Raw genomic sequence first — 24667 nt, 5'->3', positions numbered from 1 at the left:
ATGAAGGTCAATATGGTCTAATAATGATTTCTGATATTCTTTTTAATGTAAAATAAACAAGAAGCACAATTAAGGAAACCACAAGGAGCAACCCCCAAATTGAGTCAGTTTGGTTCATAAAAATCAAAATATGGAATATCTGCTTTGAGAAAAAAGACAAAACCGAGACACAACAGAGAACCTGGTATCTATGTACTTCAGAAAGTCAAACAGAAAAAATGCTCCGTAAAAAAATGATTTCACATAGCGACTGATAGAAAACAGATTTGGTTTATGGCATGCTTTTATCTGATAAAAAAAATCCCATTTTGAGGAGCAAGTCTGTGTTTTCATTAGCATTAAATATGTAGCTTACTGTACTAAGTAATATATTTTTTAATAAATGAATTAGTAATGTGACACTTTACCTCGTTACAGCAAATAAGCAAAAGCAGAAAATAATAACCCATTACTCCCACATAATTTTTTGACCCATCTTTGCAAATTCGTCTCCCAACTTAATGCATATACCACAAAAAGAAAACATATTTTATACGCTTGGGAGACAGTCACGCAAGCAAAATTTGGCCTATATCTTCCCTCCACTCACTCAATCACCCAACTCCAACAGAAGCATCTTAGAGAGAAAGGGTACAGGCTTTGATGTATCTTCTCTCTGATTCTGAGTCTTTAGATCAAGGGGCTGTTTGTCTTCAAACTCCCCAAATCCTCTGATGGTCTGAGACAAAGAGCAAACACACTGAAGTGGCTTTCCACATCCATTTACGTAATGGATGAGCTGTATGCACTGACCTCAACCCACCTCCAACAACCCCCCACACACTTTGACCCTTTATGCAACGCAAACTCCACATTTACTGTGGACAGGTTTCTAGTATAATTACCTTCACAGCAGTTTTTTTTCTGTCTTTATGAAATCTAATGATTAAACAGTTTTAGTGCTCCCTGCTCAATACTCATCGTCTTTCTAGTAAAGTTTTTTCATGCGGTAACACACAATCCTCACCCATATTACTATGGTAACAACAGGATTTTATTTTTTTTTTCCTTGAGGATCTATTAAAACTCTTCTATTCAAGGGATCTATTCATGAGTCAATGAAAGGAGTGAATACGACCCCTGTGTGCTTCTTCTGCTAGTGCATCTCTTGGTCAATAGATTTTTTTTTCCTTTTCTTCTTTAGAAGCAGACATTCTTGAGAAAGACATTTTTTATACTATCAAAACTGGGTTGTGTTTACACTAAGAATCTCGCAAATCTTTGAATTTTTCTCTAAACTATTCTAGAAAATGAGCTTTAGTGACGATTTTGTGTGCGTCTTGTCAATTATATACATGGCACATTAACTCTGCAGGATTTTAGGCTGAACTTGACGGTAGGCCTGGATTTAGCCAGCCCTACTAAGGAGTGCTAGTAGAATATCAGGAAAAAAAAAGAATATCAGGAGGTGTATTGGGAGCTTGCAGTGTCACTTTCCTCTAAAATGCTTGGAAAACCATGCATCCATCATATCAGTTCATATATCCATATATCTATCTTCTCCTTTGATGTATTTGATGTGTCTTTAGATTTTTTACTGTGAATGCTCCTCCTGACACCACCCTCTGCATTTGCCTGACCTAGGAAAGGCACAAACAGGACACTGGACTGTGACTTGTTGAGGCTCCATTTATTTCCTTCTTTTTAATGTCTGTTATTTTTCTGTCTTTCTATCCATCCATCCCTACATTTTTTGGTTGTGTCTTTTGTTTTATTTTTTGTATTTCTGTGGGGGAGTTTTTTTAGGCTTTTTGTGGGATTTTCGTAAATCCCAATTGCCAATCACGGCAATCACCTGCCATGCCTCTATCTGGCCTTGCTTGGAGGTGTAAATGGTCATAAAGAGGAGAGGACTGCTGTTTAATTCCCTCTAGATTTTTATTTTGTTTTCGCAGAGATTGAAATTTTAAGCTGATTGGTTTTTTTGGTAGAAGACAGCCAGCAGCAGACCGTATATACAACTGGTGACATGTCAAGAGAAAAAAATATTTGAAGTTCTTCCTTCAAATTCGTCCGCATATTAGCCTTCATAATCTATTTGAACAGACTGGGTCGTGCTCTGAAATGGAATGCGCGCTCACAAATCCCATTCACTTACAGGGTGACAAATCCAGTTGGCTCTAAATCTTTTCTCCCATCCCTGCTTTCATTTAGAGCAGAGTGTAAAAAAATATGATCAAATATGTGGCTAACTTTGTTAAAGTTTACCAGGTTAAAGCTTGGAGACAGACACAGACAGGCTTCCAGCTGCAACCGTTTTTTTTTCCAAAACACCAAAGGCAGCTTAGAATGAGAGTTCACATGAAGGCAGCATCAGGAAAAGCTGCAATAGGAAAAATGACCCAAAAATTACCACAGAAGTTTAATCCAATTTCCCTGCCAGACAGAGCACAAGTCACGGAGTGGTTTGGCCTTGACACAATCCACAGGGATGTGCCATCCAAAACGACAATCACAAAATCCCCAAAAGCAGAAACGATCAATAAAAATGTAACAACGGGATACTCAAAAGAGAATCTAATCCTACAAATAAGGAAACATCAATCAGCAAGAGCAAGCATGGGGGTGTGTGGACTGGTGCGACAACTTGCTGTATTATATATATATATATAAAACGTTATTTATGGTAGCAGCCATTTTGAGATGAACAGGAAAAGCCCTTCTACTGCCCCTGGTGGAATGATGATGAACTACAAGTTATATGCAGTGGGTTTTTAAGGATCGTTTGGATCATACTAATGAGATAACGGTCACAGAAATGGGTGTGTAAAATATGATAAGCATGTTTATATGTAGGGTTAATAAAGTATGTTTGATCTAGTTTCAGTGTTCTCTCCATGCTTGTAAAATATTCAATTTGCTATAGACTGCTTTTCCTACAGTAAATCAGCATTAGTGGGAGCTGCCTCCTGCCGCTCCTGTCTGTGGTCCCCTTCCTCACCTTAAAATGTGCATCCACATGCGGAGCCAGAACTCCTGGAGCTGAGCCAGAGACCGTCCCTGAAGCTACCCAGCAGAAACAGCTTTGTCAAACTCAGTTAGCAGCCTCAGAGGGGAAACACCTCTCTCCACAGTAATACCCCAACTATTCACATCATGCCCCTGCCTCCGCCTTAGCTACCTCATCAATCCACACAGCAACAACGGTAAACAGCCTCACACCTTCCACGCAGAGACCCGCGCTGCTTTGTTGACACAGCGTACGTGCAAACCACCTGCACAGAGGGCGAGCAACTCGCAGGACAGACTGAGCATCATTTACAGAACATAATTGCACTGGAGCCAAGTGGTGCACTTTTGTGATGAGATTTTTTTTTCTCCAGCTTTCCTAAAACCTTCCATACCCTCTCAACTTGTTTACCAACCGAATGAAAGTGCTGTGACAGGGGCGTATGATAAGTTCAGCTAAACACAAACATGTCACCTTCAAGGTAGAATGGTCACTGACATTGACAGGCTATTTGCCAACAGCCCTGCTTTTTTGTGCACACCTAGGCATGAAATAACATGACACTTGTCTTCTTGGGATCACCTAACATGCCACGAATGGAAACACTGATAAATACAAGCATTTCCTGGGCTAAAATTTGCGCTACTGTGCCCTCCACACTCTGTTATTTTCTCTGAGTTTAGTCAAAAACATCCACCAAGTTCTGTATCCAATGTTGCTTGTCTAACAAAATGAAGAAGATTACCTCTTACCCTTTCTAGCAGCTATTTTGGCTGTTATGGTCAGGTCATTGTTAATATCAACTTGAAAAGACACCATTTTTGTCGTGAAATCAAAGTAAGCAAGCATCGGCAACAATCATCAAAGACATTTTGTTGCTCCAAATGAAATGTGGCTCTTTTATGCTTTCATATTCTAGTTATTGTGTCTCAATTTGAATTTATGAAAATGCAGACTGTTTAAGTGACACCCCTAAGCAAAAAAATAAATGTCTGTATAGCATTTTGGGAGGCAATGAGGGAGATGGTGGTGGAGAGGCATGGTTTCCGTGGCAGTTGCCGGCACATTGTAAATTCAGCATTGCTCCTTTAGTCCTGATGAAAGCCACAGGATGTAGCTGAACCTTTCATGCAAAGTACAGCGAGAGAAATGAAGAAAACCCTTGATGTATGAGAGAGGTTGGTGGCTGCACGGACACTTGCTCGGAAAAATTCTACCTCTTTCCCAAAGCTGTTTGCAGCTAAACATCTGGGGGTTTTGTTCTACCAGAGCAGCCTGTGCTGAATTTAGTGTTCACGTGGCAGTTTGTGACAGGAAAAAGGAGAAATCAAAACACAGCTCATAGCAGGAATAAATCCTAGGTGTTTTTTTTGTTGTTTTGTTGTTTTTTTTCTGGTGTCCCTCAGACTGCCCCCTTACAGGCAGCGCTGTTTACCATTTGCAGAAATGATGAGGGGTACACATCAAGTCTCTGGGAAAGGAAATTGTGCTATTAACGGGCTGTCGGATGGAGAGAATAATCATCTAAACTGGAGTATTTATAAACAGCATGGCATGCCACAATGGTTATTGTTGCCATACAACTAGCCCAATAATGATGGCTTCCTTTTTTTCCCCCGACTATGCAGCTGAACATACCAGCAGACAGAAATCTTAAATATCCTTTTTGCCAGTCTTTGACGCTTAGTCCTCGCTTTCTTCCCAAGATGCGCCTGGCGAGGGTGAGGAAGAGACGTGACACAGGAGTCAAGGCCACGGGCGTTTCACGGGATGAGGCATCCTCTCTTCAGAGGCAGTTTTAATCAGAAATCTGTGTGATATGCATCAGCTGCTTCATCTGTCTAGTGTTCCTCTGCAGCCCGCTGCTGCATTTTATGATCACTGCCAGGTGAGATTTCCTGACAACTTATTTGTTTACTTTTGATTTGATTCGCAGCGTGGCTTTATGTGTCCCGCCTCTTTTCTACATGTCAAGGAAACCTCACTCAAAGATGCCCGCCTGTCCTTGTCTTTAACTCCTGGGGGTAACTTCCTTGTTTTCTTTCACCTTCAGATGCGTCAAAGGAAAACATCCATTATGATGCCATGCTAAAATCAGTTTACAGGAGGAAGGTCAAAAAAATCAAGGAAAAAGGATAAGTAACTAAAGAAACAGAGGGGTAAGACTTAATTTTAGCCTCTGTAAGCTTAGCTGAATTAAATCAAATTATTAGTTATGGTGACATTTAAATGTATTTTTTCAACTGTTACTAATCTAGTTTCCTTTAATCCCAATTATTTATTCCACACCTGTGCTCCAACTATCACCTCTGTTTTTCCTGACACGAACTGCAGCTCACTCTTTCATCAGTATTTGCCTTTCATGCCTCTATCACTTTACATTTCCTGCAGTCGCCTTATCTGTACTGGTGCGTGTGCTCAGAGGTCTGTGTGTCGCTGTCGGCCTGCCTGTTTGATTCCCGTTGTTACCTGTTGACTGCCTGTGAAGTCCATTTTCCTTTTTTTTCTCTTTTCTATGTTTAGAGGGAGAACTTCTGTCATATCATCGTGTCTACATCAGTTTCCTTTTTGTTATCTTCAAGATGCACTTTTGACTCCTCGCAGCTGCCTACTCATCCTTCATATATTTATGTCGTCAACGCTTAAACCTGTGTGAAAAAAGCAGATGTAATGCCACAGTGCAGAGAGAGTCAACATCGGTACATTTGTGTTCAGATTTGCAAGGAAAATGAAAATCTTGTGTAGTTTCTGGACTCTCAAATTCAAATTATTTATCTAATTATTTTATTAATCAGAATAACATTCAACATAATTGGAAAAACTTTGAATGTGATCTGATTAATACTTTTGGGTTAAACTTTACTCTTTAATTAACCTATGTAAATCCTTTAAGTAGGCAGATGGCACTTTACATGTTCAGGAAAAAATGTAAAATCCTAATTGGTTTTTAACTGCAGTGATTTTGCCTGAGATTTACTAGGTTTTTTGTATTTGCTAGACAACTAATGCAACTTCCTTGGTTAATCATAGGGTGTATTGCTTTGACAATCACCATGAAACCATTTAGCCTTTTCTGTTTACGAACACTTAAACTCTAATGAAAATGGTATTTTTGGTGTTTTTAACATGTTCTTGTAGCATTTTTTCTGATGATAAGAACGTATATCAAGAGAATTAGGCCAAAAATTGCAATTTTGAGTATTTCTTTATTCAAATCATTGTGAATCAGGAGCAGACAAAAAAAGCCTTTTGAAAAAGATCTTATTTGCGCGGGGGGGGGGGGGGGGGGGGGGTTCTCTGCGCCAACAATCCCGCCCAAAACTCAGAGCTGATTATCTAATGAGCCTGTGCCGCTCTGCAGAACCTATATCCTAGAAAAATGACACAGGTTTTCTTTTTTTGGGGGGATAAAAACAACATAATCGTAATTAAAAGACTACTTTGAACGATTCTAAAATAAATCAAAAGATGATCTTTGTGGTTTATTGCAAAGACATTTGGAAAAAATTTATTTATTCATCCTTTCCTAGTCTTTACACAGCAAACTAATTAAAAGCCTTAAGTTGTTTCAGGAAGCAGATTATGTGTTAAACCCGGCAGTGGCAAATTTGAAAAACATAACCCTAAACCATCAGTTACTACAGAAAATAATAAAACAAAACTGTTTCATAAGAGCCGCTGCTGGATAGTGTGTTGATACAAACTTTGTGCCTTCTATTGAACATTTAAGGATTGCATTGAAAAAAGAAAACAAAAGCAAATGCCAGTTTCTAAGATACAACCTCCTCAAGTGCTGATGTCACTGTCAAGCTTTGAGTTGTTAGAAAGAACATTTTGAGTTAATTCAGAAAGGCTAAATATTTTTGAACTCTTAAGAGTCACAAGGACAGCTATAGTATAACACTCTGAGATTTTTACCGGAACACCCAGTATTTTTTATTATGTTTAAGTGGTGCATTTAAAAAAAAGTCAAAGGGTACTCATTGAAAATGAAATATGGTTTAGACAAATAAAGAAGCATGTTTGACCAAAGTGCAGTCAAAAATGTTTTAGAAGTACAACATTTTAGCAAAACTATGTAGCGTTGCAACCAAGTAGCAACTATGTGCAGTAGTGTTGGCATGCAAACAATAGTCTAGACAAAATACCAAGACATCATAGATATGGGTGTAATTCCTACAATCCAACCAGATCGATCTGTATGAGGCAAGTTGTTAATGGAATCGACCTAAACCTTTATAAAATAATTTCAAAAAGAAATAAATTATAATGATATTAGAAAATACCATTAGGTTTGATTTACTGTAACATAAAAACGACCAAGTGCATCACAGGGACAACACACACGTTGTAAAAAGTTCCCTTTGTATTTTTTTGATGTGGAAAAACAACATTGGGCTGAACTTTAGGAACCTAAAATTTGCCATTAATTCTTGTTTATTTGTTTGGTTGCACACATATTTAATTTACACTAGAATATCTTGCAAGAAATACAAGGAAAATGTCACCTGCACTGTTCAGTACCCAAGTATTTATCTTTGAGTCACACTGGTTGAATTTTTGGCTAAAGATGTCCTGGATTGATTGTATGTCAGTGAATAAGATTGTTTAAAATGAACCAATATCGACTATGAATCGTATCGTCAACCATAAATTATGATATGAATCGAATGGTTGCGAAAAGGAATCATTACACTACTATTTATATAGATTTTAGAAGCATAAACATGCAAATGAATAACAATTATAATATCGGTGTATCAAATTTGATGTTTTAGACTTCCAAAAAAAATCAGTTACGCATATTAGCAACAGAACACAAATTGAGTGCATTCAGGAGGTGCCTCATGAAAAACCAATCGTCCATCTATAATACAAAATATGTAACAGAACCTTTAAAAGTGCATGTTATCACTAAAGGCTATATTCCAGCAATCAGTGATAATACCATTGTAGTGCAGCTCTTCAAAGCTAAACAATTCTTTCTCTGGGATGAGTGTTCTTCCTGAAGTCTCCTCTTGCACTGACAGATGAGAGCGACCACAATGAGCCATCTCTCCATCAGGCAGACAGAAGCAGAAGCGGGGGACAGATGCCTTATAACTGACAGACAATCGCCTAGCCACCCAGCAGTTGCTTGGACTGACAATGTTTGATATTTTGGAGATGGCGGTCGATCTTAGAACCTCTAAATTATACACCAGGTCCTCTGGGACATGACTTCAATATTTCTCAGCGGAGGGAACAAGCCTTGCGGTCACAACATGGGCTTCGGCTTTATGTCTGTGGCATCTGGACAGGAGGCTGCACGGAAAAACTTGACAATTGAACCGAGTCTGTGATACTGGACTGTGTGGAAAGTAATAACGTTAAATCTACTTCAAAAATATTCTGGAGGTCTCATGACAAAATTTATGACTAAGTGTGCATAAGACGAGATGAAGATAGAAGTAAGAATAAGGAGTCAAACTTCATCTACGTTGGTATGACTTTTTCTTACTTTTTCCATTGTCCCAAACACTTTCATTGCTCATGTTTGTCTTTCACTATTTTCAATTACTCGTAGAGCCGCTATCCCCTTCCTTGATCTATCCACAACATTGTTATCTTTCTCCCCTACTTATGTTTGCTCATCCTGATGAATTCAATTACATCTTTTCAGAAGAAATTACTGTGGGGGTGGCTCAGCCTGCCAGAGGTCAGTACTAACTGTGAATACTAAAACTACTCTCCCAAACACATTACACAGCCTATTACCTGCTGCTTTCCACACAGCACTGTCTGACCCTACATATAAACCTTTTTACCGCCACAGATGAAATGCTTTCTAGATGGGATCTGGCGTGAAGAAGAGGAGAAGAGAGCTGGAGCTGTCCCCTGGTCTAATCGTTTCAGAGAGCCATCCCCTGTGCTGCTGCAAAACCCGCCACTCCCGATTAGGGAGGTTTATACACAGCCAGGCAGAGCGTAGAAGGTGTGGAAAGGAGGAGAAGCCAAAGCTGCTGACTTCTTTTAGTTTTTATTTATTTTATTTTTTTCATGGACGTCTGGGGGAATCGATAAGGCACAAGGCCAAAGGTAAAGCGGGTACAAAGAAAGCCTGCGCTGTAAGTTCCCTAACAAAACTGTGGTCTCTTTTAAGAGTTCTGTGACAGGGTAGTTGACATATATTAAATGTGCAGTCTCCAACACCAAATAAGGGAAACTGTTTTGGGTTTTTTTTGTTGTAATTTCCACTGTCACTGCTAGAAGTCCGTCCTCGACTACATATCACAAGTGAGCGTCTCAAAGTGCCCACTCCAAATCCAAAAGAAATAATTCTTTGCACTATGTACACTCTGAGATTTTCATTGAGAGCCTGTTATATCAAGTCTCTAAAGAGATGATCGTGTTGCTGTAGCTTCTCACTTAATTATCTAGATGCAGGAGCCCATTTCAGTTCTATCCAAACTGTCAGACTGATTAAACAAACTGAAAGTAAAATGCTCTCAGGAAAAAATACCTTTTTTTTTCTCCTCCATCCTCACTCTAATCTGTGTTTTTGCATAGATTTTTCACTATCGGGGTATGACTGGAGTCTTATTCAGCATGGACAAAAACATCATCTTATTGTTTAATAGAATGAGGCTCAAACCAGAAGCCTGTGTGTAAAAAAAAAAACCTCCCAATTCAGCAATTTTTGAGCTTTGCTATTTTTTTCTATTTGATCTCATCCATTAATTGCACAGTAACTAAACAGGCCATCCTTTTAGAGTTTTCCAGCCAGTGTCATGAATTTAACAGAAATCCCATTCAAGAGCTCACCAGCTAGTATTGCAATAAATAAAAGAAAAGCAAGGCAAGGCAGAAGGATCTGGCCTACAACTTTTACTATTCATACAGTATAAACTAGATGGCCAGTGAATATAAAAATTGGAAAACATCAAACATTTCCACACAAGCATCTGAATTTTACATTTGAACCACTGCCTCCTTAAAGCATTGTCAGATTTAGGAAAAAGCAGAAAGGTATATTTCATATTAAAGGGATATTCTAGGTAAAAATGTTGATAAAACAGAAAAAAGACCCTTTCAAAAACAGTCTTTTCCCCAAACAAAGCTCTGGAGAGTGAATATATTTAAGGCAATGAGTCAAATTAGGATGCATGCAACATTCATACAGAGCAGGGGAAGCATTTGCACATGAAGAGTCGAAAATGAGTCGCATTCAGCCAAGCTGTGAGCTCCACCTAGGAGGCAGTGAAAGAGACCGAGACGGGCACCGACAGGGGCTGAGGCAGGCAGGCAGGCGCCAAGCCTTGAAGAGGGGCATTCTAGCATAATGACGCTCATTTACCATTGACAAGACTTGGGGAAGTTAAACTAATTATGACAGCACACAGATGTTGAATAGCCCTTGATGAAGTTAATAACTGGCAATCCAACAAACAGGTGTTGAATTATTTGTGTTCCCTCCCCTGGAGTTAAAGGATGTTCAGATTTTTTCCAGCAGACTGCTCAAAGCAGCAATCAAACCAAAGGAAGAGCTCTGCCGTCTTATCCTCGTCATCCTGGCAAATTTTACCAGCTCGAGTGAATAACACCCTCAATTACAGAAAACAGAAGCTGTTTCTGCGAACTCTCGTATTAATGACACCCACAGCTGAGTTTTTAAGTATTGCTCAGAAAATGCTCGCCTGGACAAAAACGGAGCCGCCTTATGGAACAGTAACAGGTGTCAGCACAAAAGAACACGACCGGAAAAACACTCCATCGTCTTTCTATTTTGCTGATTCTGACTTGTGCAGTTTCACCATGTGCCCCTTTTAAAACAGATCAATTGCACTCCAGCATACGGAACAGATATGTTTGCCTACAGCTCAAAAATGTAAGCATGCCTGCTTTGAAAGTGCAAACTGCATCTCTGTAGGGAAATAATTAGGAGAACTAGGTCACTTTGCAATTTTTCCCCTTTTGTGTAGCTTCTATTGTAAAACTGCTGTGTTTTGGTGCTGGGGATCAATAAAGCTCAAGTAAAAACACATTAACTGATGACCTACTAGCCACAAATCAAGATTGAGGTAGATATTGTCAGCCTACATCTGTCTTATCCAACCTGTGGGATACTCAAGTAATGATATAAGGCTCTAAACCTGGTAAGATTTACATAATTCATTAGAGAAGATACATTCTTCATGTTAAGGACAGCTCAAGATCTCAAATACGCAGAGCAAAACTGCTCCTCCACAACTGCCGGGTCATTATAGATCATTTTCAAAAGCCAAAACCAGCTTATATAATCAGCCCATGGATTCAGTTTGGAGATTTTACAAATAGTTATTTATTTTCTTGAAATTCTTACCTGCAGCATGTTTCCTCGGCAGACCTTTTTCTTTACACTAATCAGCTGCAAGCTTGAAACCTTAAAGCCAAAACTAAGGAATAAAAACCGAAGTAGTTGCATTGGTTTTGCTGTGATATCAAAATACAAGAGGTCCGCAAACGTGATAGTGAACTGAATTATCACGTTTGCGGACCTCAGAAACACATATCCAAGAATAAATTAAGGATTTGATAATGATAAGCCAAAAAAAAGCTTTGCTCTGCAAATGAAACAAACAAGTAAAAATAATTACATAATTCACATTACATAAACTAGAAACATTATTAGTGTACCTAATTATCCTGCAAATCAATGATAAATATTAATTAGAAAAAAAGTTTTAACCTAAAATTGTGCAGTCATTATACTCTTTTCTGAAAAGGTAAAACATGAAAATGGCAAAATAAAGCATTTTTTGGCTATGAGATTAAATGTAGTTCAGAATAAATAACACTTGAAACTGGAGATTAAAATATTTTAGAGCTAAAACTCCAATCACTTCTGTCAACAGTTGTGCATTTCAACCTTTGAAAATGACAATCCCTCAGTCTCTCCTAAATGAAAGAATTAAAATGCCCACCTTGGAGAGTTTACCATTAGTTGAAGTGTTTGTTCGCAAAGCAACAGCCAAGAGTTCACTAATGGAAGCCGTTAAATGTTATTTTACTAAAAATAAAAAAGGGGGAGGAAGAAAAAGCTTTTTCCTTTAGTGTTAAACTGCAGTTATATTCTCATGACTTGTTCAGCTGTGATGGCATTCATAATGCTACAAAAGTTCAATAGAATTTCCACAGGTCAACCATTTTAGGGTATGCTATTCGACAACTATCCTTCCTGGATATTTGCAGGCAGTGTTGCAGCTCCTCTCCTCAGCAACAAATTCAATCAGTTCATGTTTTTTTGAGAGCCTAAAATATTGTTTCCGGCGGGTGCAAAATTACAGCTCGGTATTTCGATGAGCTTGGATGTAATGACTGAACCAGCCCAGGGAATTTGAATTCATTTTCAGTTATTGCATTGTTTAGTAATCATTTTTTCCCCTCATAAATGTGTTCATTTTCAACATGAAACTGCTTTAATGAAAAACTTTGGTAGGGTGAAATTGTAATGGCTTTTTTTCCTACTGGTGAAGAATTTAATTATATTAGATGCTAATTGGAGTCACTAATATTAGGCAATATTTTCATAGGGGGAAAATGCGTTTTGTCTATTACTCTGGATAATTTATATTTGTTTTAATGTTATGTTTACTGGGAAATTAATATCTCATGGGGGTGGAAAACGTCTGTGCCCAGTTACTTGACAAAGAGGATGCATCACCTCCGCAAAGGTGAAAGAGTAACAGCGTGCAGACAAGCCGAAAGCCATATGGTCCGACAGAAAGCACAGTTATAATGATGAAGAGAGGGCAGACCCGCACAAGGGAAATAATTAGGATGGGGCCACTGTGTACGAATCCATCGCCGTTTCCCCACTCCACTGTGTCAAACAGCTTGGTCAATAATCTTTTGCAATTCCAGAGGATTAGGGTCTTATTAAGGAGCACCGTCTGTCACGCAGACCTCCATGTCCAAAACAAGTCGCTTCCTGATTGTTCAGAACCGGATTTCGGTGGAAAATTAAAAACCACTTCATGAGTGATCACATCAGTGGAAGTTCTGTTTTTTTGGTGATTAACAGTTATGCAACTGGCTGTTGAAACTTATAGTGACCTATAACATGTAATCCACTTGGATTGAAATTATTTATATTCCGAATGACAAAACAATGAGAGAAAATCACCCAAACTCTTCAACTTTGAAACGGTGTAAGCATTCACACTTGTAGATTTCAAAGTCTTCAACCTGGAGTCACTGGTTTAGCCCTGAGCTCTTAGATGGCTTTGTGTAGTTTGGACTGTGAGTGAAGTAAACGGAACAACCTTCACAAAAGTGCGTGCAAACACCAAGTTCTTACCTTGCCCGTGTGTTTCGTGCATTTCGGCGACGGCGGCAGAAAACACCAACACCGCGAGGAGAGTCTGGAACTGGCAATAATGTCTCGTGCACATGTCTACTAGCGCTGCAAGACCGTCCGTGTTTAAAAAAATAATAATACTTCCAGCTGGAGCCACGCAAACACAAGAAAAAAAGAGGAGAAGCAAGGCGAGGATTTTCTGCAAAAATCTAAAACAGATGCCTGCGGGTTGCTGTCTCAATAATTCTCAGAGAGAAGAGAGTCGAGGATGATCAAGTGAAACGCGGAGGTGCCTTAATGAAAACGCTCGGTAAGGGGATTGCTGGCTGTGTGAGCTGACGGCACGAGGAGAGGCTTCAGCACCGCGGACAGCTCCTAGCGTCTGCTGCTGGAACCGCCTCCACCAACTTAGTCTGAGTTTAAAACGCTGTTTTCTGAAGAATGACTCTATTCTTTTCTCAAATATACCTCTATAATTAAAATTCACACATTTTTATTAGCACTTTAAGATATAGGAAAAGTATTAAAATACATTTATGGAGGCAACACACTTTCCCAGCCTAGGAAATCTATCCCTTCAATAAAGAACACAACATAGAAAAATCTTTTGGGGGAGATTTTTTCTAATATTTTAACTCTAATCACTGAGAGAAAGAAATATTTTTTCTATTTAGTGGTTCAAAAATACAGATGAGATTTTTTGGAGACTGCATGGGACACATCTATATCAGAGCAGAATTACTTTAAATGAAAACAAATGAACTTTATTTGGATAGCACTTTTCTTCAACAGTAACTTTTTTGTTGCTCCGAGGTGTTTTACTTAAAAACATTTTCTAATTATAAAATCCAAAAGGCAAAGCAATAGAAATATAAAATAGAAGCTATTGTCACTTGTGTCTGCATGATGTGTATGATTTTTTTTAATTGAAATTTTATATGTAGAACACAAATTTAAGAAAACCAACAAACAAACAGCACAGCACACAACAGCAAAAGCAAACTTTGGCAGTTAAAAGAAAATATACACAACACTAGAATCAGCTCCTAGAAGAAAAAGAACATGTGATACAGATGCTTCCATTGTCTGTCCAGCCTTTATTTGTTGGCGTATACTTATAAATGGCGTATACTTATATAGCGCCTTTCTTCCTACAAGGACAAAGCGCTTTACAGTCACAGACCCATTCACCCAGTCACACACACATTCACACACACAGTCACACACTGGTGGTCGCTCCGCTGCCAAACACAGGCGCCCGCCTACCACCAGAGGCAAGGTGGGGTTCAGTGTCTTGCCCAAGGACACTTCGACTCATGGGCGTGCAAGGCGGGAATCGAACCTGCAACCTTACGATCATGGGACGACCGCCCTACCGCTGCACCACGGCCGCCAATTATATAGTTTATATTTTTGCAGCTTTCTCTTATTTGTCTCCGCTAAATTGTGTAAAGCAGATGATAAATATGCAAGGATATTATATTCTCTTATGAACTATTTGTTCACAGTTATGACTTAAAACTTCTCAAATAAACTCACATATTTTTCTATTTTTTTGAAAATATTTATTATTCATCTTAGATACTATCTTAATCTTTTTACGGTGATTATTGTCAAGGTGCTTGTCTTTTCAACTCCCCCTCCCACAGCTCTCCTGCTCTGCTGATTGGAACCAGCTGACCTTCCTCTCCTCATCATCCTGTCGGCCTTCATAAGGGAGCTTCTCACCAGAATCCAGCGCCAGTTCGTTAAACTCACTCCGGTGCTTATGTCTGGCCTTTTAGTCTTTGCCAAAGTTATCAAGTTCCTTTTACTTACCTCGTCTTGTACTTCACCTTCAGGTTTCATCCATTGGTCCCGCTGGTTCCTCGCTCCACGCTGTTTACGCCGTCCTCGGCGTCCACGCCTCGCCTCAAGCTGGTTACGCCGTCCTCGGCATCCACGCCTCGCCTCAAGCTGGTCCCGCCGTCCTCGGCGTCCAGGCATTGCCTCAAGCTGGTCCCGCCGTCCTCGTCGTCCACGTCTCACCTCAAGCTGGTCCCGCCATCCTCGGCGCCCACGCCTCATTCCCTCTGGTTCCACGGTCCAACGTGTCCTCGCGTCTCCTCTCTCTGGCTCCGCTGTCCTCAGCGTCATCAGCTCCAAGGACTTCAAGATCATTCCACGAAGTAACTGATTATCACATTCTCCTAGAAACTTTATTCTACCCTGGTAAAATAAACCAATGTCAAGCACTTCCTCGTTGCGAGTTACTTCCGGGTTTCAGCATCTGGGTCTGCTACGTCTACGACGTCATGACAGAACGAACTGGCCTTCACCCAGACCCAGCTGACCCGGAAGGGCTCCACCTCGTTGTTACCAGGTAAGGTTTAGCTCTCGGCCGCCAAGCTGAATCTCTCAACCAGATGGCTTCCGCGCAGCAAGATCTTTTTTCACCGTCTGGACAGCATTTCCCAAGCCCTGGTTGAACTAACTAGCCAACAGTCGGCTAATGCTACTTCTAGCTCCCCACCTTCCGCAGTTGGAAGCTCAAACCTGCCCTCCTCCTCATGGACCCAAGAGAACTTTCGTTTACAACCTGAACCATTCCAAGGTGACGTAAACTCATGCGGTGGTTTTCTCTTACAATGCTAATTAATTTTTCAGCAGGCCCCGCGGTATTACCACGCTGACCACTGTAAAATTACTCTAGTAGTCAATTCCCTCAGAGGCAAAGCCCTTCAATGAGCCCAGGCTTATTTGACTGCTAATTTCCCATCGAAACGCTTCATCTGGGAGTTTCGACTGGTTTTTGACCAATCCCGCAAAACCAAGGAGGCTACTCGCCGCCTTCTGGGATTACGACAACACAGCCGATCCGTAAGTGAATACTTAATTGACTTTCGCATCCTAGCGGTGGAGGCTGGATGGCCGGACGTCACCCTCAAAGGGGTTTTTCTATCAGTCACTAAACAATCGGACCATCTATGTTCACAGCCAGAAGCTAGAACATTCGAGGAACTCGTCTCTGTGGCCCCACGTTCCGACGTGCGGCTCCGTGAACGTCAGGTAGAAAAAACACGAACAGAAAAAAAAACTGTTTCTAACTTTTTCTCTCAACTCCCCACGTCAGAACCTTCTTCTGCCAGCCCTCGTGAACACGTCAGCTGCTACTCTGAGGACATTCTAAGCTCACTCCGGAGGAGCGTCGTAGACGCAAAGAAGAAGGTACCTGCTTCTATTGTGGAAAATCAGGTCATCATGTTCAACAATGCAATTTACGTTTAAACTCCAGAGCCCCCCGCTAGAAGACAGGCCGTGGGAGGGTCCTCATACTGCTATCCAGGAAAAGAATTTCCTTTATGTTCCTGTAAAAACTACGTCACCAGTCTCTAACTCATTCATGTCAGGCCCTTATTGACTCCGGAGCCGAAAAAAGCTTTATTGACAGTTTTCTGGTTTCAAAACTCAGTCTCCCCACAGAACCGCTGGACCATCCTGTCAAAGCGGCTGGCCTGGGCGGTCAGTTACTCACCCGTATCACCCATCGCACCAAGCCTATTCAACTTATCACCTCCGGTAACCACCACAAAATAATAAAATTTTACATCACTCAAACTCTTCAGTCTCCTGTCATCCTAGGTTTCCCTTGGCTCCGCAGTCATAATCCCCAGTTCGACTGAGCTAACCACCACATTACCAACTGGAGCACCCACTGCCTAGCTAACTGCGTTTGCTCCGCCATTCCTTCGCTCTCTCCTGATCTCGATCCCGTTCCTGAGGAGATCGACCTCTCCAAGGTACCCCCCTGTTATCAAGATCTTAAGAACCTTTTCAGCAAAAATAGGGCTGGTGCCTTGCCTCTCCACAGGCCCTATGATTGCTCCATTGAGTTACTAAACGGCGCCACTCTCCCCAAGGGACGTTTATTTAATTTGTCCGGTCCAGAAAAGACCGCTATGGAAAAATACATTCATGAGTCCCTTGCCTCAGGTCACATTCGCCCCTCCTCTTCTCCCATCGCTGCTGGCTTCTTCTTCGTTCAGAAGAAAGATAAGACCCTGCGTCCTTGTATCGACTATAGAGAGCTTAACCAGACCACAGTTGAAAACAAATACGCCCTGCCACTCATAAGTTCTGCCTTAGACTCCGTTCAGGAGGCGCGTGCATTTTCTAAATTAGATCTCCGTAACGCGTATCATCTCGCCCGTATGCGGGAGGGGGACGAATGGAAGACTGCTTTTAACACTCCCCTAGGGCATTTTGAATATCTGGTGATGCCTTTTGGGCTCACCAATGCCCCTGCTGTCTTTCACAATCTTTTTAATGACGTTCTCCGTTATTTTCTCAATAGGTTTGTTTTTGTCTACTTAGACGATATCCTCATTTATTCACCTAATCAGGAACTCCACACACTGCACGTTCGTCAGGTCCTCGAACGCCTTCTCGAGTATCGACTTTTTGTGAAAGCAGAGAATTGCGAGTTTCATGTACCCTCTGTCTCCTTTCTTGGGTTTATTATTGAGGCTGGCAACATCCGCCCTGACCCAGCCAAGGTTTCCGCCGTGTCCAACTGGGAACCTCCCGGATAACATAAACAACTTCAATGCTTTTTAGGGTTTGCCAATTTTTTCCGGCGGTTCATCTGCAACTACAGTAGTCTCGCCGCTCCTCTCACCCAGCTTACATCCATTAACAAACCTTTCATTTGGGGCCCTAAGGCTCAAGCCGCGTTTGATAAACTTAAGAGTATGTTCATCTCTGCTCCCATCCTTATACAACCTAATCCGCAACGCCAATTTATTGTTGAGGTCGATGCTTCTGACACCGGGGTTGGAGCTGTTTTATCTCAGCGTGAGGAATCCACTGGGAAACTTAAGCCGTGCGCTTATTTTTCTCGCAAACTGTCCCCTGCGGAACAGAATTATGACGTTGGCAATCGCGAACTCCTTGCAATCAAATTCGTGTTAGAGGAATGGCGTCACTGGCTTGAGGGAGCGGAACAACCCTTTATAGTATGGACTGACCATAAAAACCTCGCCTACCTCCGCACCGCCAAGCGTCTCAACTCTCGCCAGGCCCGTTGGTGTCTCTTTTTCGATCGGTTTTCGTTACCATCACATACAGACCCGGTAGCAGAAATGTCAAGCCCGATGCCCTTTCTCGCCTTTATAATCCTCACGACCAACAGGAGGCCGCTCACATTATTCCTCCCTCCTGTGTTATCGGTAATCTCACCTGGGATATCGAGACACGTGTCCTACAGGCCCAAGATGAGGAGTCCGATCATCCTCCTCCTCCTGCCAACACCTTATATGTGCCCTCCTCTCTCTGCTCCGACGTCCTGGTTTGGGGCCACACTTCTCGAGTATCCTGCCATGGGGTTGCCCTCAGGACACTTAATCTCATAAAACGCAGGTTTTTCTGGCCCACTATGGAGCGCCCCAGTTTGTATCCCAGGTCTGGAGGTCTTTTTGCTCTGTCCTGGGTGCAACTGTCAGTCTCACCTCAGGTTATCACCCCCAGTCAAATGGCCAAGCCGAACGAGCCAACCAGGAGCTGGAAGCCGCCCTTCGTTGCCTGGCCGCTCAGAACCCCTCCAGTTGGTCCAAGTTCCTGGTGTGGATTGAGTACGCCCATAATAATCATCCCTCCTCTGCCACCGGTATGTCACCTTTTGAGGCTTCGCTCGGCTATTCACCCCTCTGTTCCCCTCTCATGAAATAGATCTGGTGGTTCCTTCTGTGCAACATCACCTCCAACACATCCAGCTCGTTTGGCGTCAGGCCAAAGCCGCTGTCCTACGCACCAGGGAGGGTAACTGCCGGATGGCCAACCGTCGCAGGAGAGCGGGTCCAGACTATCAACATGGTCAGAAGGTTTGGCTGTCCTCCAAAAATGTTCCCCTCCAAGTCATCTCTCGAAAGCTACCGCTCCGTTACATAGGTCCTTACATCATTTAGAGGGTCATAAACCCGACCTGTGTTAGGTTGCGGCTCCCGGCCGCGTTAAAAATCCATCCCTCTTTTCATGTTTCACAACTCAAGCCCTTCCAGGAGAGTCCATTGTGCCCGCCGTCGATGAAACGGGCTGGTGGTGGGGAAGCGGACGGCACCTGCCTTTACGGTCAGTCGGGTTCTGGACATTCGCCGCCGTGGCCGATGTTTCCAGTACCTCGTGGACTGGGAGGGTTACGGTCCAGAGGAGCGCTCTTAGATCTTTCGCTCCATGATCCTGGACCGTTCCCTCCTAAATGACTTCTTCAGGGCTCACCCGGATCGCCGTCCTGGACTGCCTGTAGGCGGCCGTTGAGGGGGGGGGGGGGTACTGTCAAGGTGCCTGTCAGTTCAACTCCCCCTCCCACAGCTCTCCTGCTCTGCTGATTGGAACCAGCTGACCTTCCTCTCCTCATCATCCTGTCGGCCTTCATAAGGGAGCTTCTCACCAGAATCCAGCACCAGTTCGTTACACTCACTCCAATGCTTATGTCTGGCCTTTTAGTCTTTGCTAAAGTTATCAAGTTCCTGTTACTTACCTCGTCTTGTACTTCACCTTCAGGTTTCATCCATTGGTCACACTGGTTCCTTGCTCCACGCTGTTTATTCCGTCCTCGGCGTCCACGCCTCGCCTCAAGCTGGTCCCGCCGTCCTCGGCGTCCACGCATCGCTTCAAGCTGGTCCCGCCGTCCTCGGCGTCCACGCATCGCTTCAAGCTGGTCCCGCCGTCCTCGGCGTCCACGTCTCGCCTCAAGCTGGTCCCGCTGTCCTCAGCGCCCACGCCTCGCTCTCTCTGGTTCCATGGTCCGACGCGTCCTCGCGTCTCCTCTCTCTGGCTCCGCTGTCCTCAGCGTCATCAGCTCCAAAGACTTCAGGATCATTCCACGAAGAAACTGATTATCACATTCTCCTAGAAACTTTATTCTACCCTGGTAAAATAAACCAATTTCAAGCACTTCCTCATTGCGAGTTACTTCCGGATTTCAGCATCTGGGTCTGCTACGTCTACGACGTCACGACAATTATCTCAGAAATAGATATTTTTCACATTTGAACAATAGGGGCTTCATTACCAATCCGCTTATACATGATAGTCTTCAACATCAGTAGACATTGTATGACATCTTTGTGAACTTTCAAAACATCCAGGACATGCCATAGTGGACAAAACTCTGGGCTGCGATGAAATGTCTGTCTGATGACCAAACTGATTTCTCGGCATATTGCCTTCCAAAACTAGTCAATAATCTTACATTCCCATAAGCAGTGAAATCTGGTACCTGTTTCTGAGATGTGTATGCTTTTACCTGAGAGGCTTGTAGGAAAGTAAAAGAACAACTGATTTTAGGTATTTGGAAGGAAATTAGATACATTTTATTCATTGTCAACACAATCCAACCAAACCATTCCACAGCTTGCAAAGATATTTTAGAAAACTTTTACTTTAGTAGTATTTTGGTCCTGATACCAAACATATTTTTCAGAATTTTCCAAACTTTGAAAGAAACATTCAACTCAAAATGCTTCAATAAATAAAAAAAGCATTTTCTTATAAATTTTAACCCCTTGATGATCGAATTTATTTCCAGCTATAAAAACAATTTATGGTTTTCTTCTCATATAGATGAAAAATTAAGACTTTGGAGCTGAAGTTGTTTGATGCATATTTTCATCAATATATGCCAAGGGCTTAACACACAAGGGTTTAGATTTGATATTCTATCATTTATTGCATGTTTACTATAAGTTTATATTGTTTTCATTTTCATTTATCCATTTGTTATTGTATTGTTATATTTTCAATGCTTTCTCTGTAATGACCATTTTGCACGGGTGCAGCTGACAGTTCTGGCTGCAGTGGTGGTTGCTTCATGCTGCTGACACTAACAGCTGCCTCCTGATGTAAAAGCTAAGATTGCCTTTCCTAAGGGTTCTCAATGAGTCATCCTATATGTTTTAATTGAAAATCTGAGGATTGGACTACTAGTCTTTAAAATAGATGGATGAAGGGGTAGAGTCGGAATTGGTTTCATTTTCTCATTTTCTGTAGCACTTTGTGCTGCATTTTATTAAATAAAACGTATCGATTGATTGATATACATTCAAGTTTTTTGGTTGTTTTTTTTCAACGTTTGTGTTGGACAGATTATACTATTACAATAAAGGGTTAATATGCATCTTCTGATAGCCAAGGTTTATATTTGTACAATCCCTTTTTTGTTGTTTTTTTATTTATTTATTATTAAATTTAGATTGTGTGTATTTTCTTTTTTTACAGAGGGAAGAGAGAAGACAAAAAGGTTGAAGAACGTTTAAATAGATGGGGGGGGGGGGGGGGGGGGGGATAAGAGTGACAAGCTACTAATCAGCATTTCAGCTTCTCAGCATTTATGCTAGATCAGCTACAAACGTTACATCCAAGAGTGAAATTCTCACACTAAGATAAGCTTTTGTAACTGACCATGGGTCATATCGAAAAATATCTGATGCACTATGGGTTAGGAGCGGTGGATAAAACAGACAGGGAGCAGTGCGACAGTGTGCAAGTCTGGGTGGAAATGCAAACACGCTGTCGAAGTGTACCATGTGTTCATTAGGGGGACCAGATCCTCCCCATTCCAATCGGCCGGACCAGGAGAGAGGGGGCAGAGGGGCACAGGTATCCCCGGTGTCAGGATACCACGGGACATGTGCACTCAGCCTTACCGGACGGCGGCCATCAGGGCCACCACAGGCGCTGGACATAGACACGTGGGCGAAAGGTGTAGCCAGGATCCCGAGAACCCAAGAGTCGTCCACCACCCAGCTGGAATCTCATTACCACAGGCCAGAGCAGGCACAGGCACCCGACCCGGGCGGCTCAAAGACCACAACTCAAGAACAGCTGCACCCCTACCACCCTCCCACTACACTACCCTTTACAATCTCCCTCAAACCCTCCTCCCGTATCCAACCCCAGTGCCCTCCCCACCCTGCAGCAGGGAGGGTGAGCCCCAGCGGGCCCAGCAAGGTAGCCCCCTGGCCTGTTCCCACACTCAGACACACAGTCTTCTGGTTACCCCCCTTCCCCAGTCACCACACAGCAACCCCCGCCAGCCCCCAACAACATAGCAAGTTTATGTGATCCAATCAAGTAGCCTGTGTAATTACATAAAATTTTAATATTTTTTTAAACAAACTTACACATTTATACCCATTAGAGTGGAATAAGAGGAAGACCAGCAACATTGATGTTCAGTACAAAGCCATTTATAATCCCATTCCATTTCACTGCTTCTCTTTTTTTCCACTAATTGCATGACATGCATTTCCACCTGCTTTGTGTCCACAGGAGTCCAGGCTGCAGCTGCATGGACACTTCTTTTTTTTTCCCAGTTCAGTTCTCCGTAAAGCTTAGACCCCGCTGTGCATGATAAGCCCTGAGGTGAGACATTCCTCAGGTCCTGGAAATAACCATGCCATGCTCCAAGTCTCTAAGGTCATTTTTTTCTTGTCCTTTTTTGCAGGTTTACTTTGTGTCTCTGGGCTCCAGTCGTTTTCCAGTGACAAATATCTGCCTAGCTCGTCATAATGAATAAAGTGCTGTTCTTTAAATTGGTGCCTGTGGACTAACCAGAGAAGATACTGCTGCCTAACTGCCTAAATCACCTAATTTGCAACCCATGCTAGTGTTGTGTTACTTGTCCATGTCAGTAAAATTTATATATTTTTCAGCTTGGCACCCTTCAAACTAAGACTGTTTACTCAGTGGGTTAACACATATTTAACACATTTCCAGGGTCCAACATTAACATAGAGTTTAAGATAAAACACTGTATGTTTTAATATAATCATGCACTATTTTATATCCTAGTTTTATTGGTAAGATTTTTACTGAAAGCACATTACCTAAATTACCTAAATTAACTGTTTGGGCTAATTGTGAGTCCAATTGTGAGCAAAAATGTCACAAACTCCTCCAAGAGCCAAAGAGGTCAATGTTTTATGATCTGGTTGATCTTTGACCTTCACACTTAGTTTGAGTCAAGTGAAAGAGTTTATGTTACCACTGTAAATCTTAAAGGTAAGAAAAACCATACTCCCATCCACTAAAACAATTAACACAAACTATACTTTTAGGTCACAACTCAGTTTGACTTTGAAAAGAAAAAAACACTGATTACTTAAAAGATTATCTTGTAGATACCCTTTTTTTGTTTTAATTATGCCAATAGTATTCACTGATGCTATCTTCTTTGCCTATCAATTAATCCCATATCATTTTACATTCAGGTCATAGTCACCTACAATAAAAAAAGTATATTCACTTGGTTTGCACTGTCTAAAGAAGGGAAAAAGGAAAGGTGTGCCGCATATAAACAACCTTTGACACCCTATATCCAAAAAATTAGGTTTTCTTTTATTCACATGGGTCTTTGGGTCCACTGCAGCCCTTACGAGTAAAATACAGGATTTTCTACCTGTAGCAACTACAATCCAATAAGGCTGTGGTGACTGTTTACATGATTAAATGATGAATGGTAAATGGCGTATACTTGTATAGCGCTTTTCTGCCTTTCTCAAAGGCCCAAAACGCTTTACAGTCACAAAAAAACGAACCCGTGCACACACGCATTCACACACTGATGGTGGCTCCGCTGCCGAACACTGGCACCAACCTTCCACCTAAGGTAAAGTGGGGTTTAGTGTCTTGCCCATGGATACTTTGACACATGGGGAGGCAAGGTGGTAATCAAACCTGCAATCTTCCGATCAGAGGTTGACCGCCCTACCGCTGCATTGGTAGCATTTGCGTAGCATTTAAAATTTCACTCAGGAAGTTTACATTGTTATTTTTTAAATATTTTAGTTGTGGACTCTACAGTGGCATTGTGGTTAGCCCTCTCACTTAACAGTGAGAAGGTCCAGGTTCGAATCCTGGCTGGGACCTTTCTGTGTGGAGTTTACATGTTGCGTGCATTGGTTTTCTTCCTCCCACAGTCCTAAAACATACCAATTAGGTTACGTGGCATCTCTAAATTGACCCAAGGTGTACATATGAATAAGTGTGTGGTTGTGTGGCCCTGCAACAAACTGGTTAACTGTTCAGGGTGTAACATACTTTCGCTCAAATGCTGGGATAGGCTCCATCATCCTTGTGATCCTGAAAGGGATCTGAAATTGGATAATTTGGTTGTGAATTTGGAAACTATTCACCTATACAGTGGAATGATCAATGAAATAGGTGGTTGATTGGTTTAAGGTTGCTTTCTATATTTTGACACCACTCTGTTGCATAAATGAAAGAAAAAACAACAGAAAAATAATTCAAAATCAAGGACAAAAACAGGATAAACCAGAAGGACCAGCCATTATAGGAAACCATAAAATAGTTTATGTAAGCAG

The 24667-nt window shown here is 41.8% G+C and overlaps 1 protein-coding gene and 2 long non-coding RNA genes across 4 annotated transcripts in view; 2 read left to right on the top strand and 1 right to left on the bottom strand.

Annotated features, from left to right (window-relative positions):
- LOC101155374 (seizure protein 6 homolog) overlaps positions 1-13889 on the bottom strand; it is a 105839-nt gene extending 91950 nt beyond the window's left edge. The window contains exon 1 of one of the 2 annotated variants that reach the window (XM_004076560.5): positions 13308-13889. In XM_004076560.5, coding sequence (XP_004076608.1) covers positions 13308-13401 — 94 coding nt within the window. In that variant the 5' untranslated portion in view covers positions 13402-13889. The remainder of the gene's footprint in view (positions 1-13307) is intronic. The other variant, XM_078931313.1, reaches the window with a different exon arrangement.
- Positions 1735-9052, top strand: LOC144983817 (uncharacterized). Its single transcript, XR_013647642.1, has 2 exons — positions 1735-4877; positions 5043-9052. It is a non-coding gene; the product is annotated as an uncharacterized LOC144983817 (long non-coding RNA).
- Positions 13890-14951: 1062 nt separating the features above from the next.
- Positions 14952-21383, top strand: LOC144983816 (uncharacterized). Its single transcript, XR_013647641.1, has 2 exons — positions 14952-15069; positions 15149-21383. It is a non-coding gene; the product is annotated as an uncharacterized LOC144983816 (long non-coding RNA).
- The last annotated feature ends 3284 nt before the right edge of the window (positions 21384-24667 follow it).

Source organism: Oryzias latipes, chromosome 14 (assembly GCF_053564925.1).
Source record: "Oryzias latipes strain Hd-rR chromosome 14, Olatipes_Hd-rR_3.1".
Lineage (NCBI taxonomy): Eukaryota > Metazoa > Chordata > Actinopteri > Beloniformes > Adrianichthyidae > Oryzias > Oryzias latipes.
Note: the sequence above shows the minus strand (reverse complement) of the source record. Positions and strands in the feature narration are given on the sequence as shown.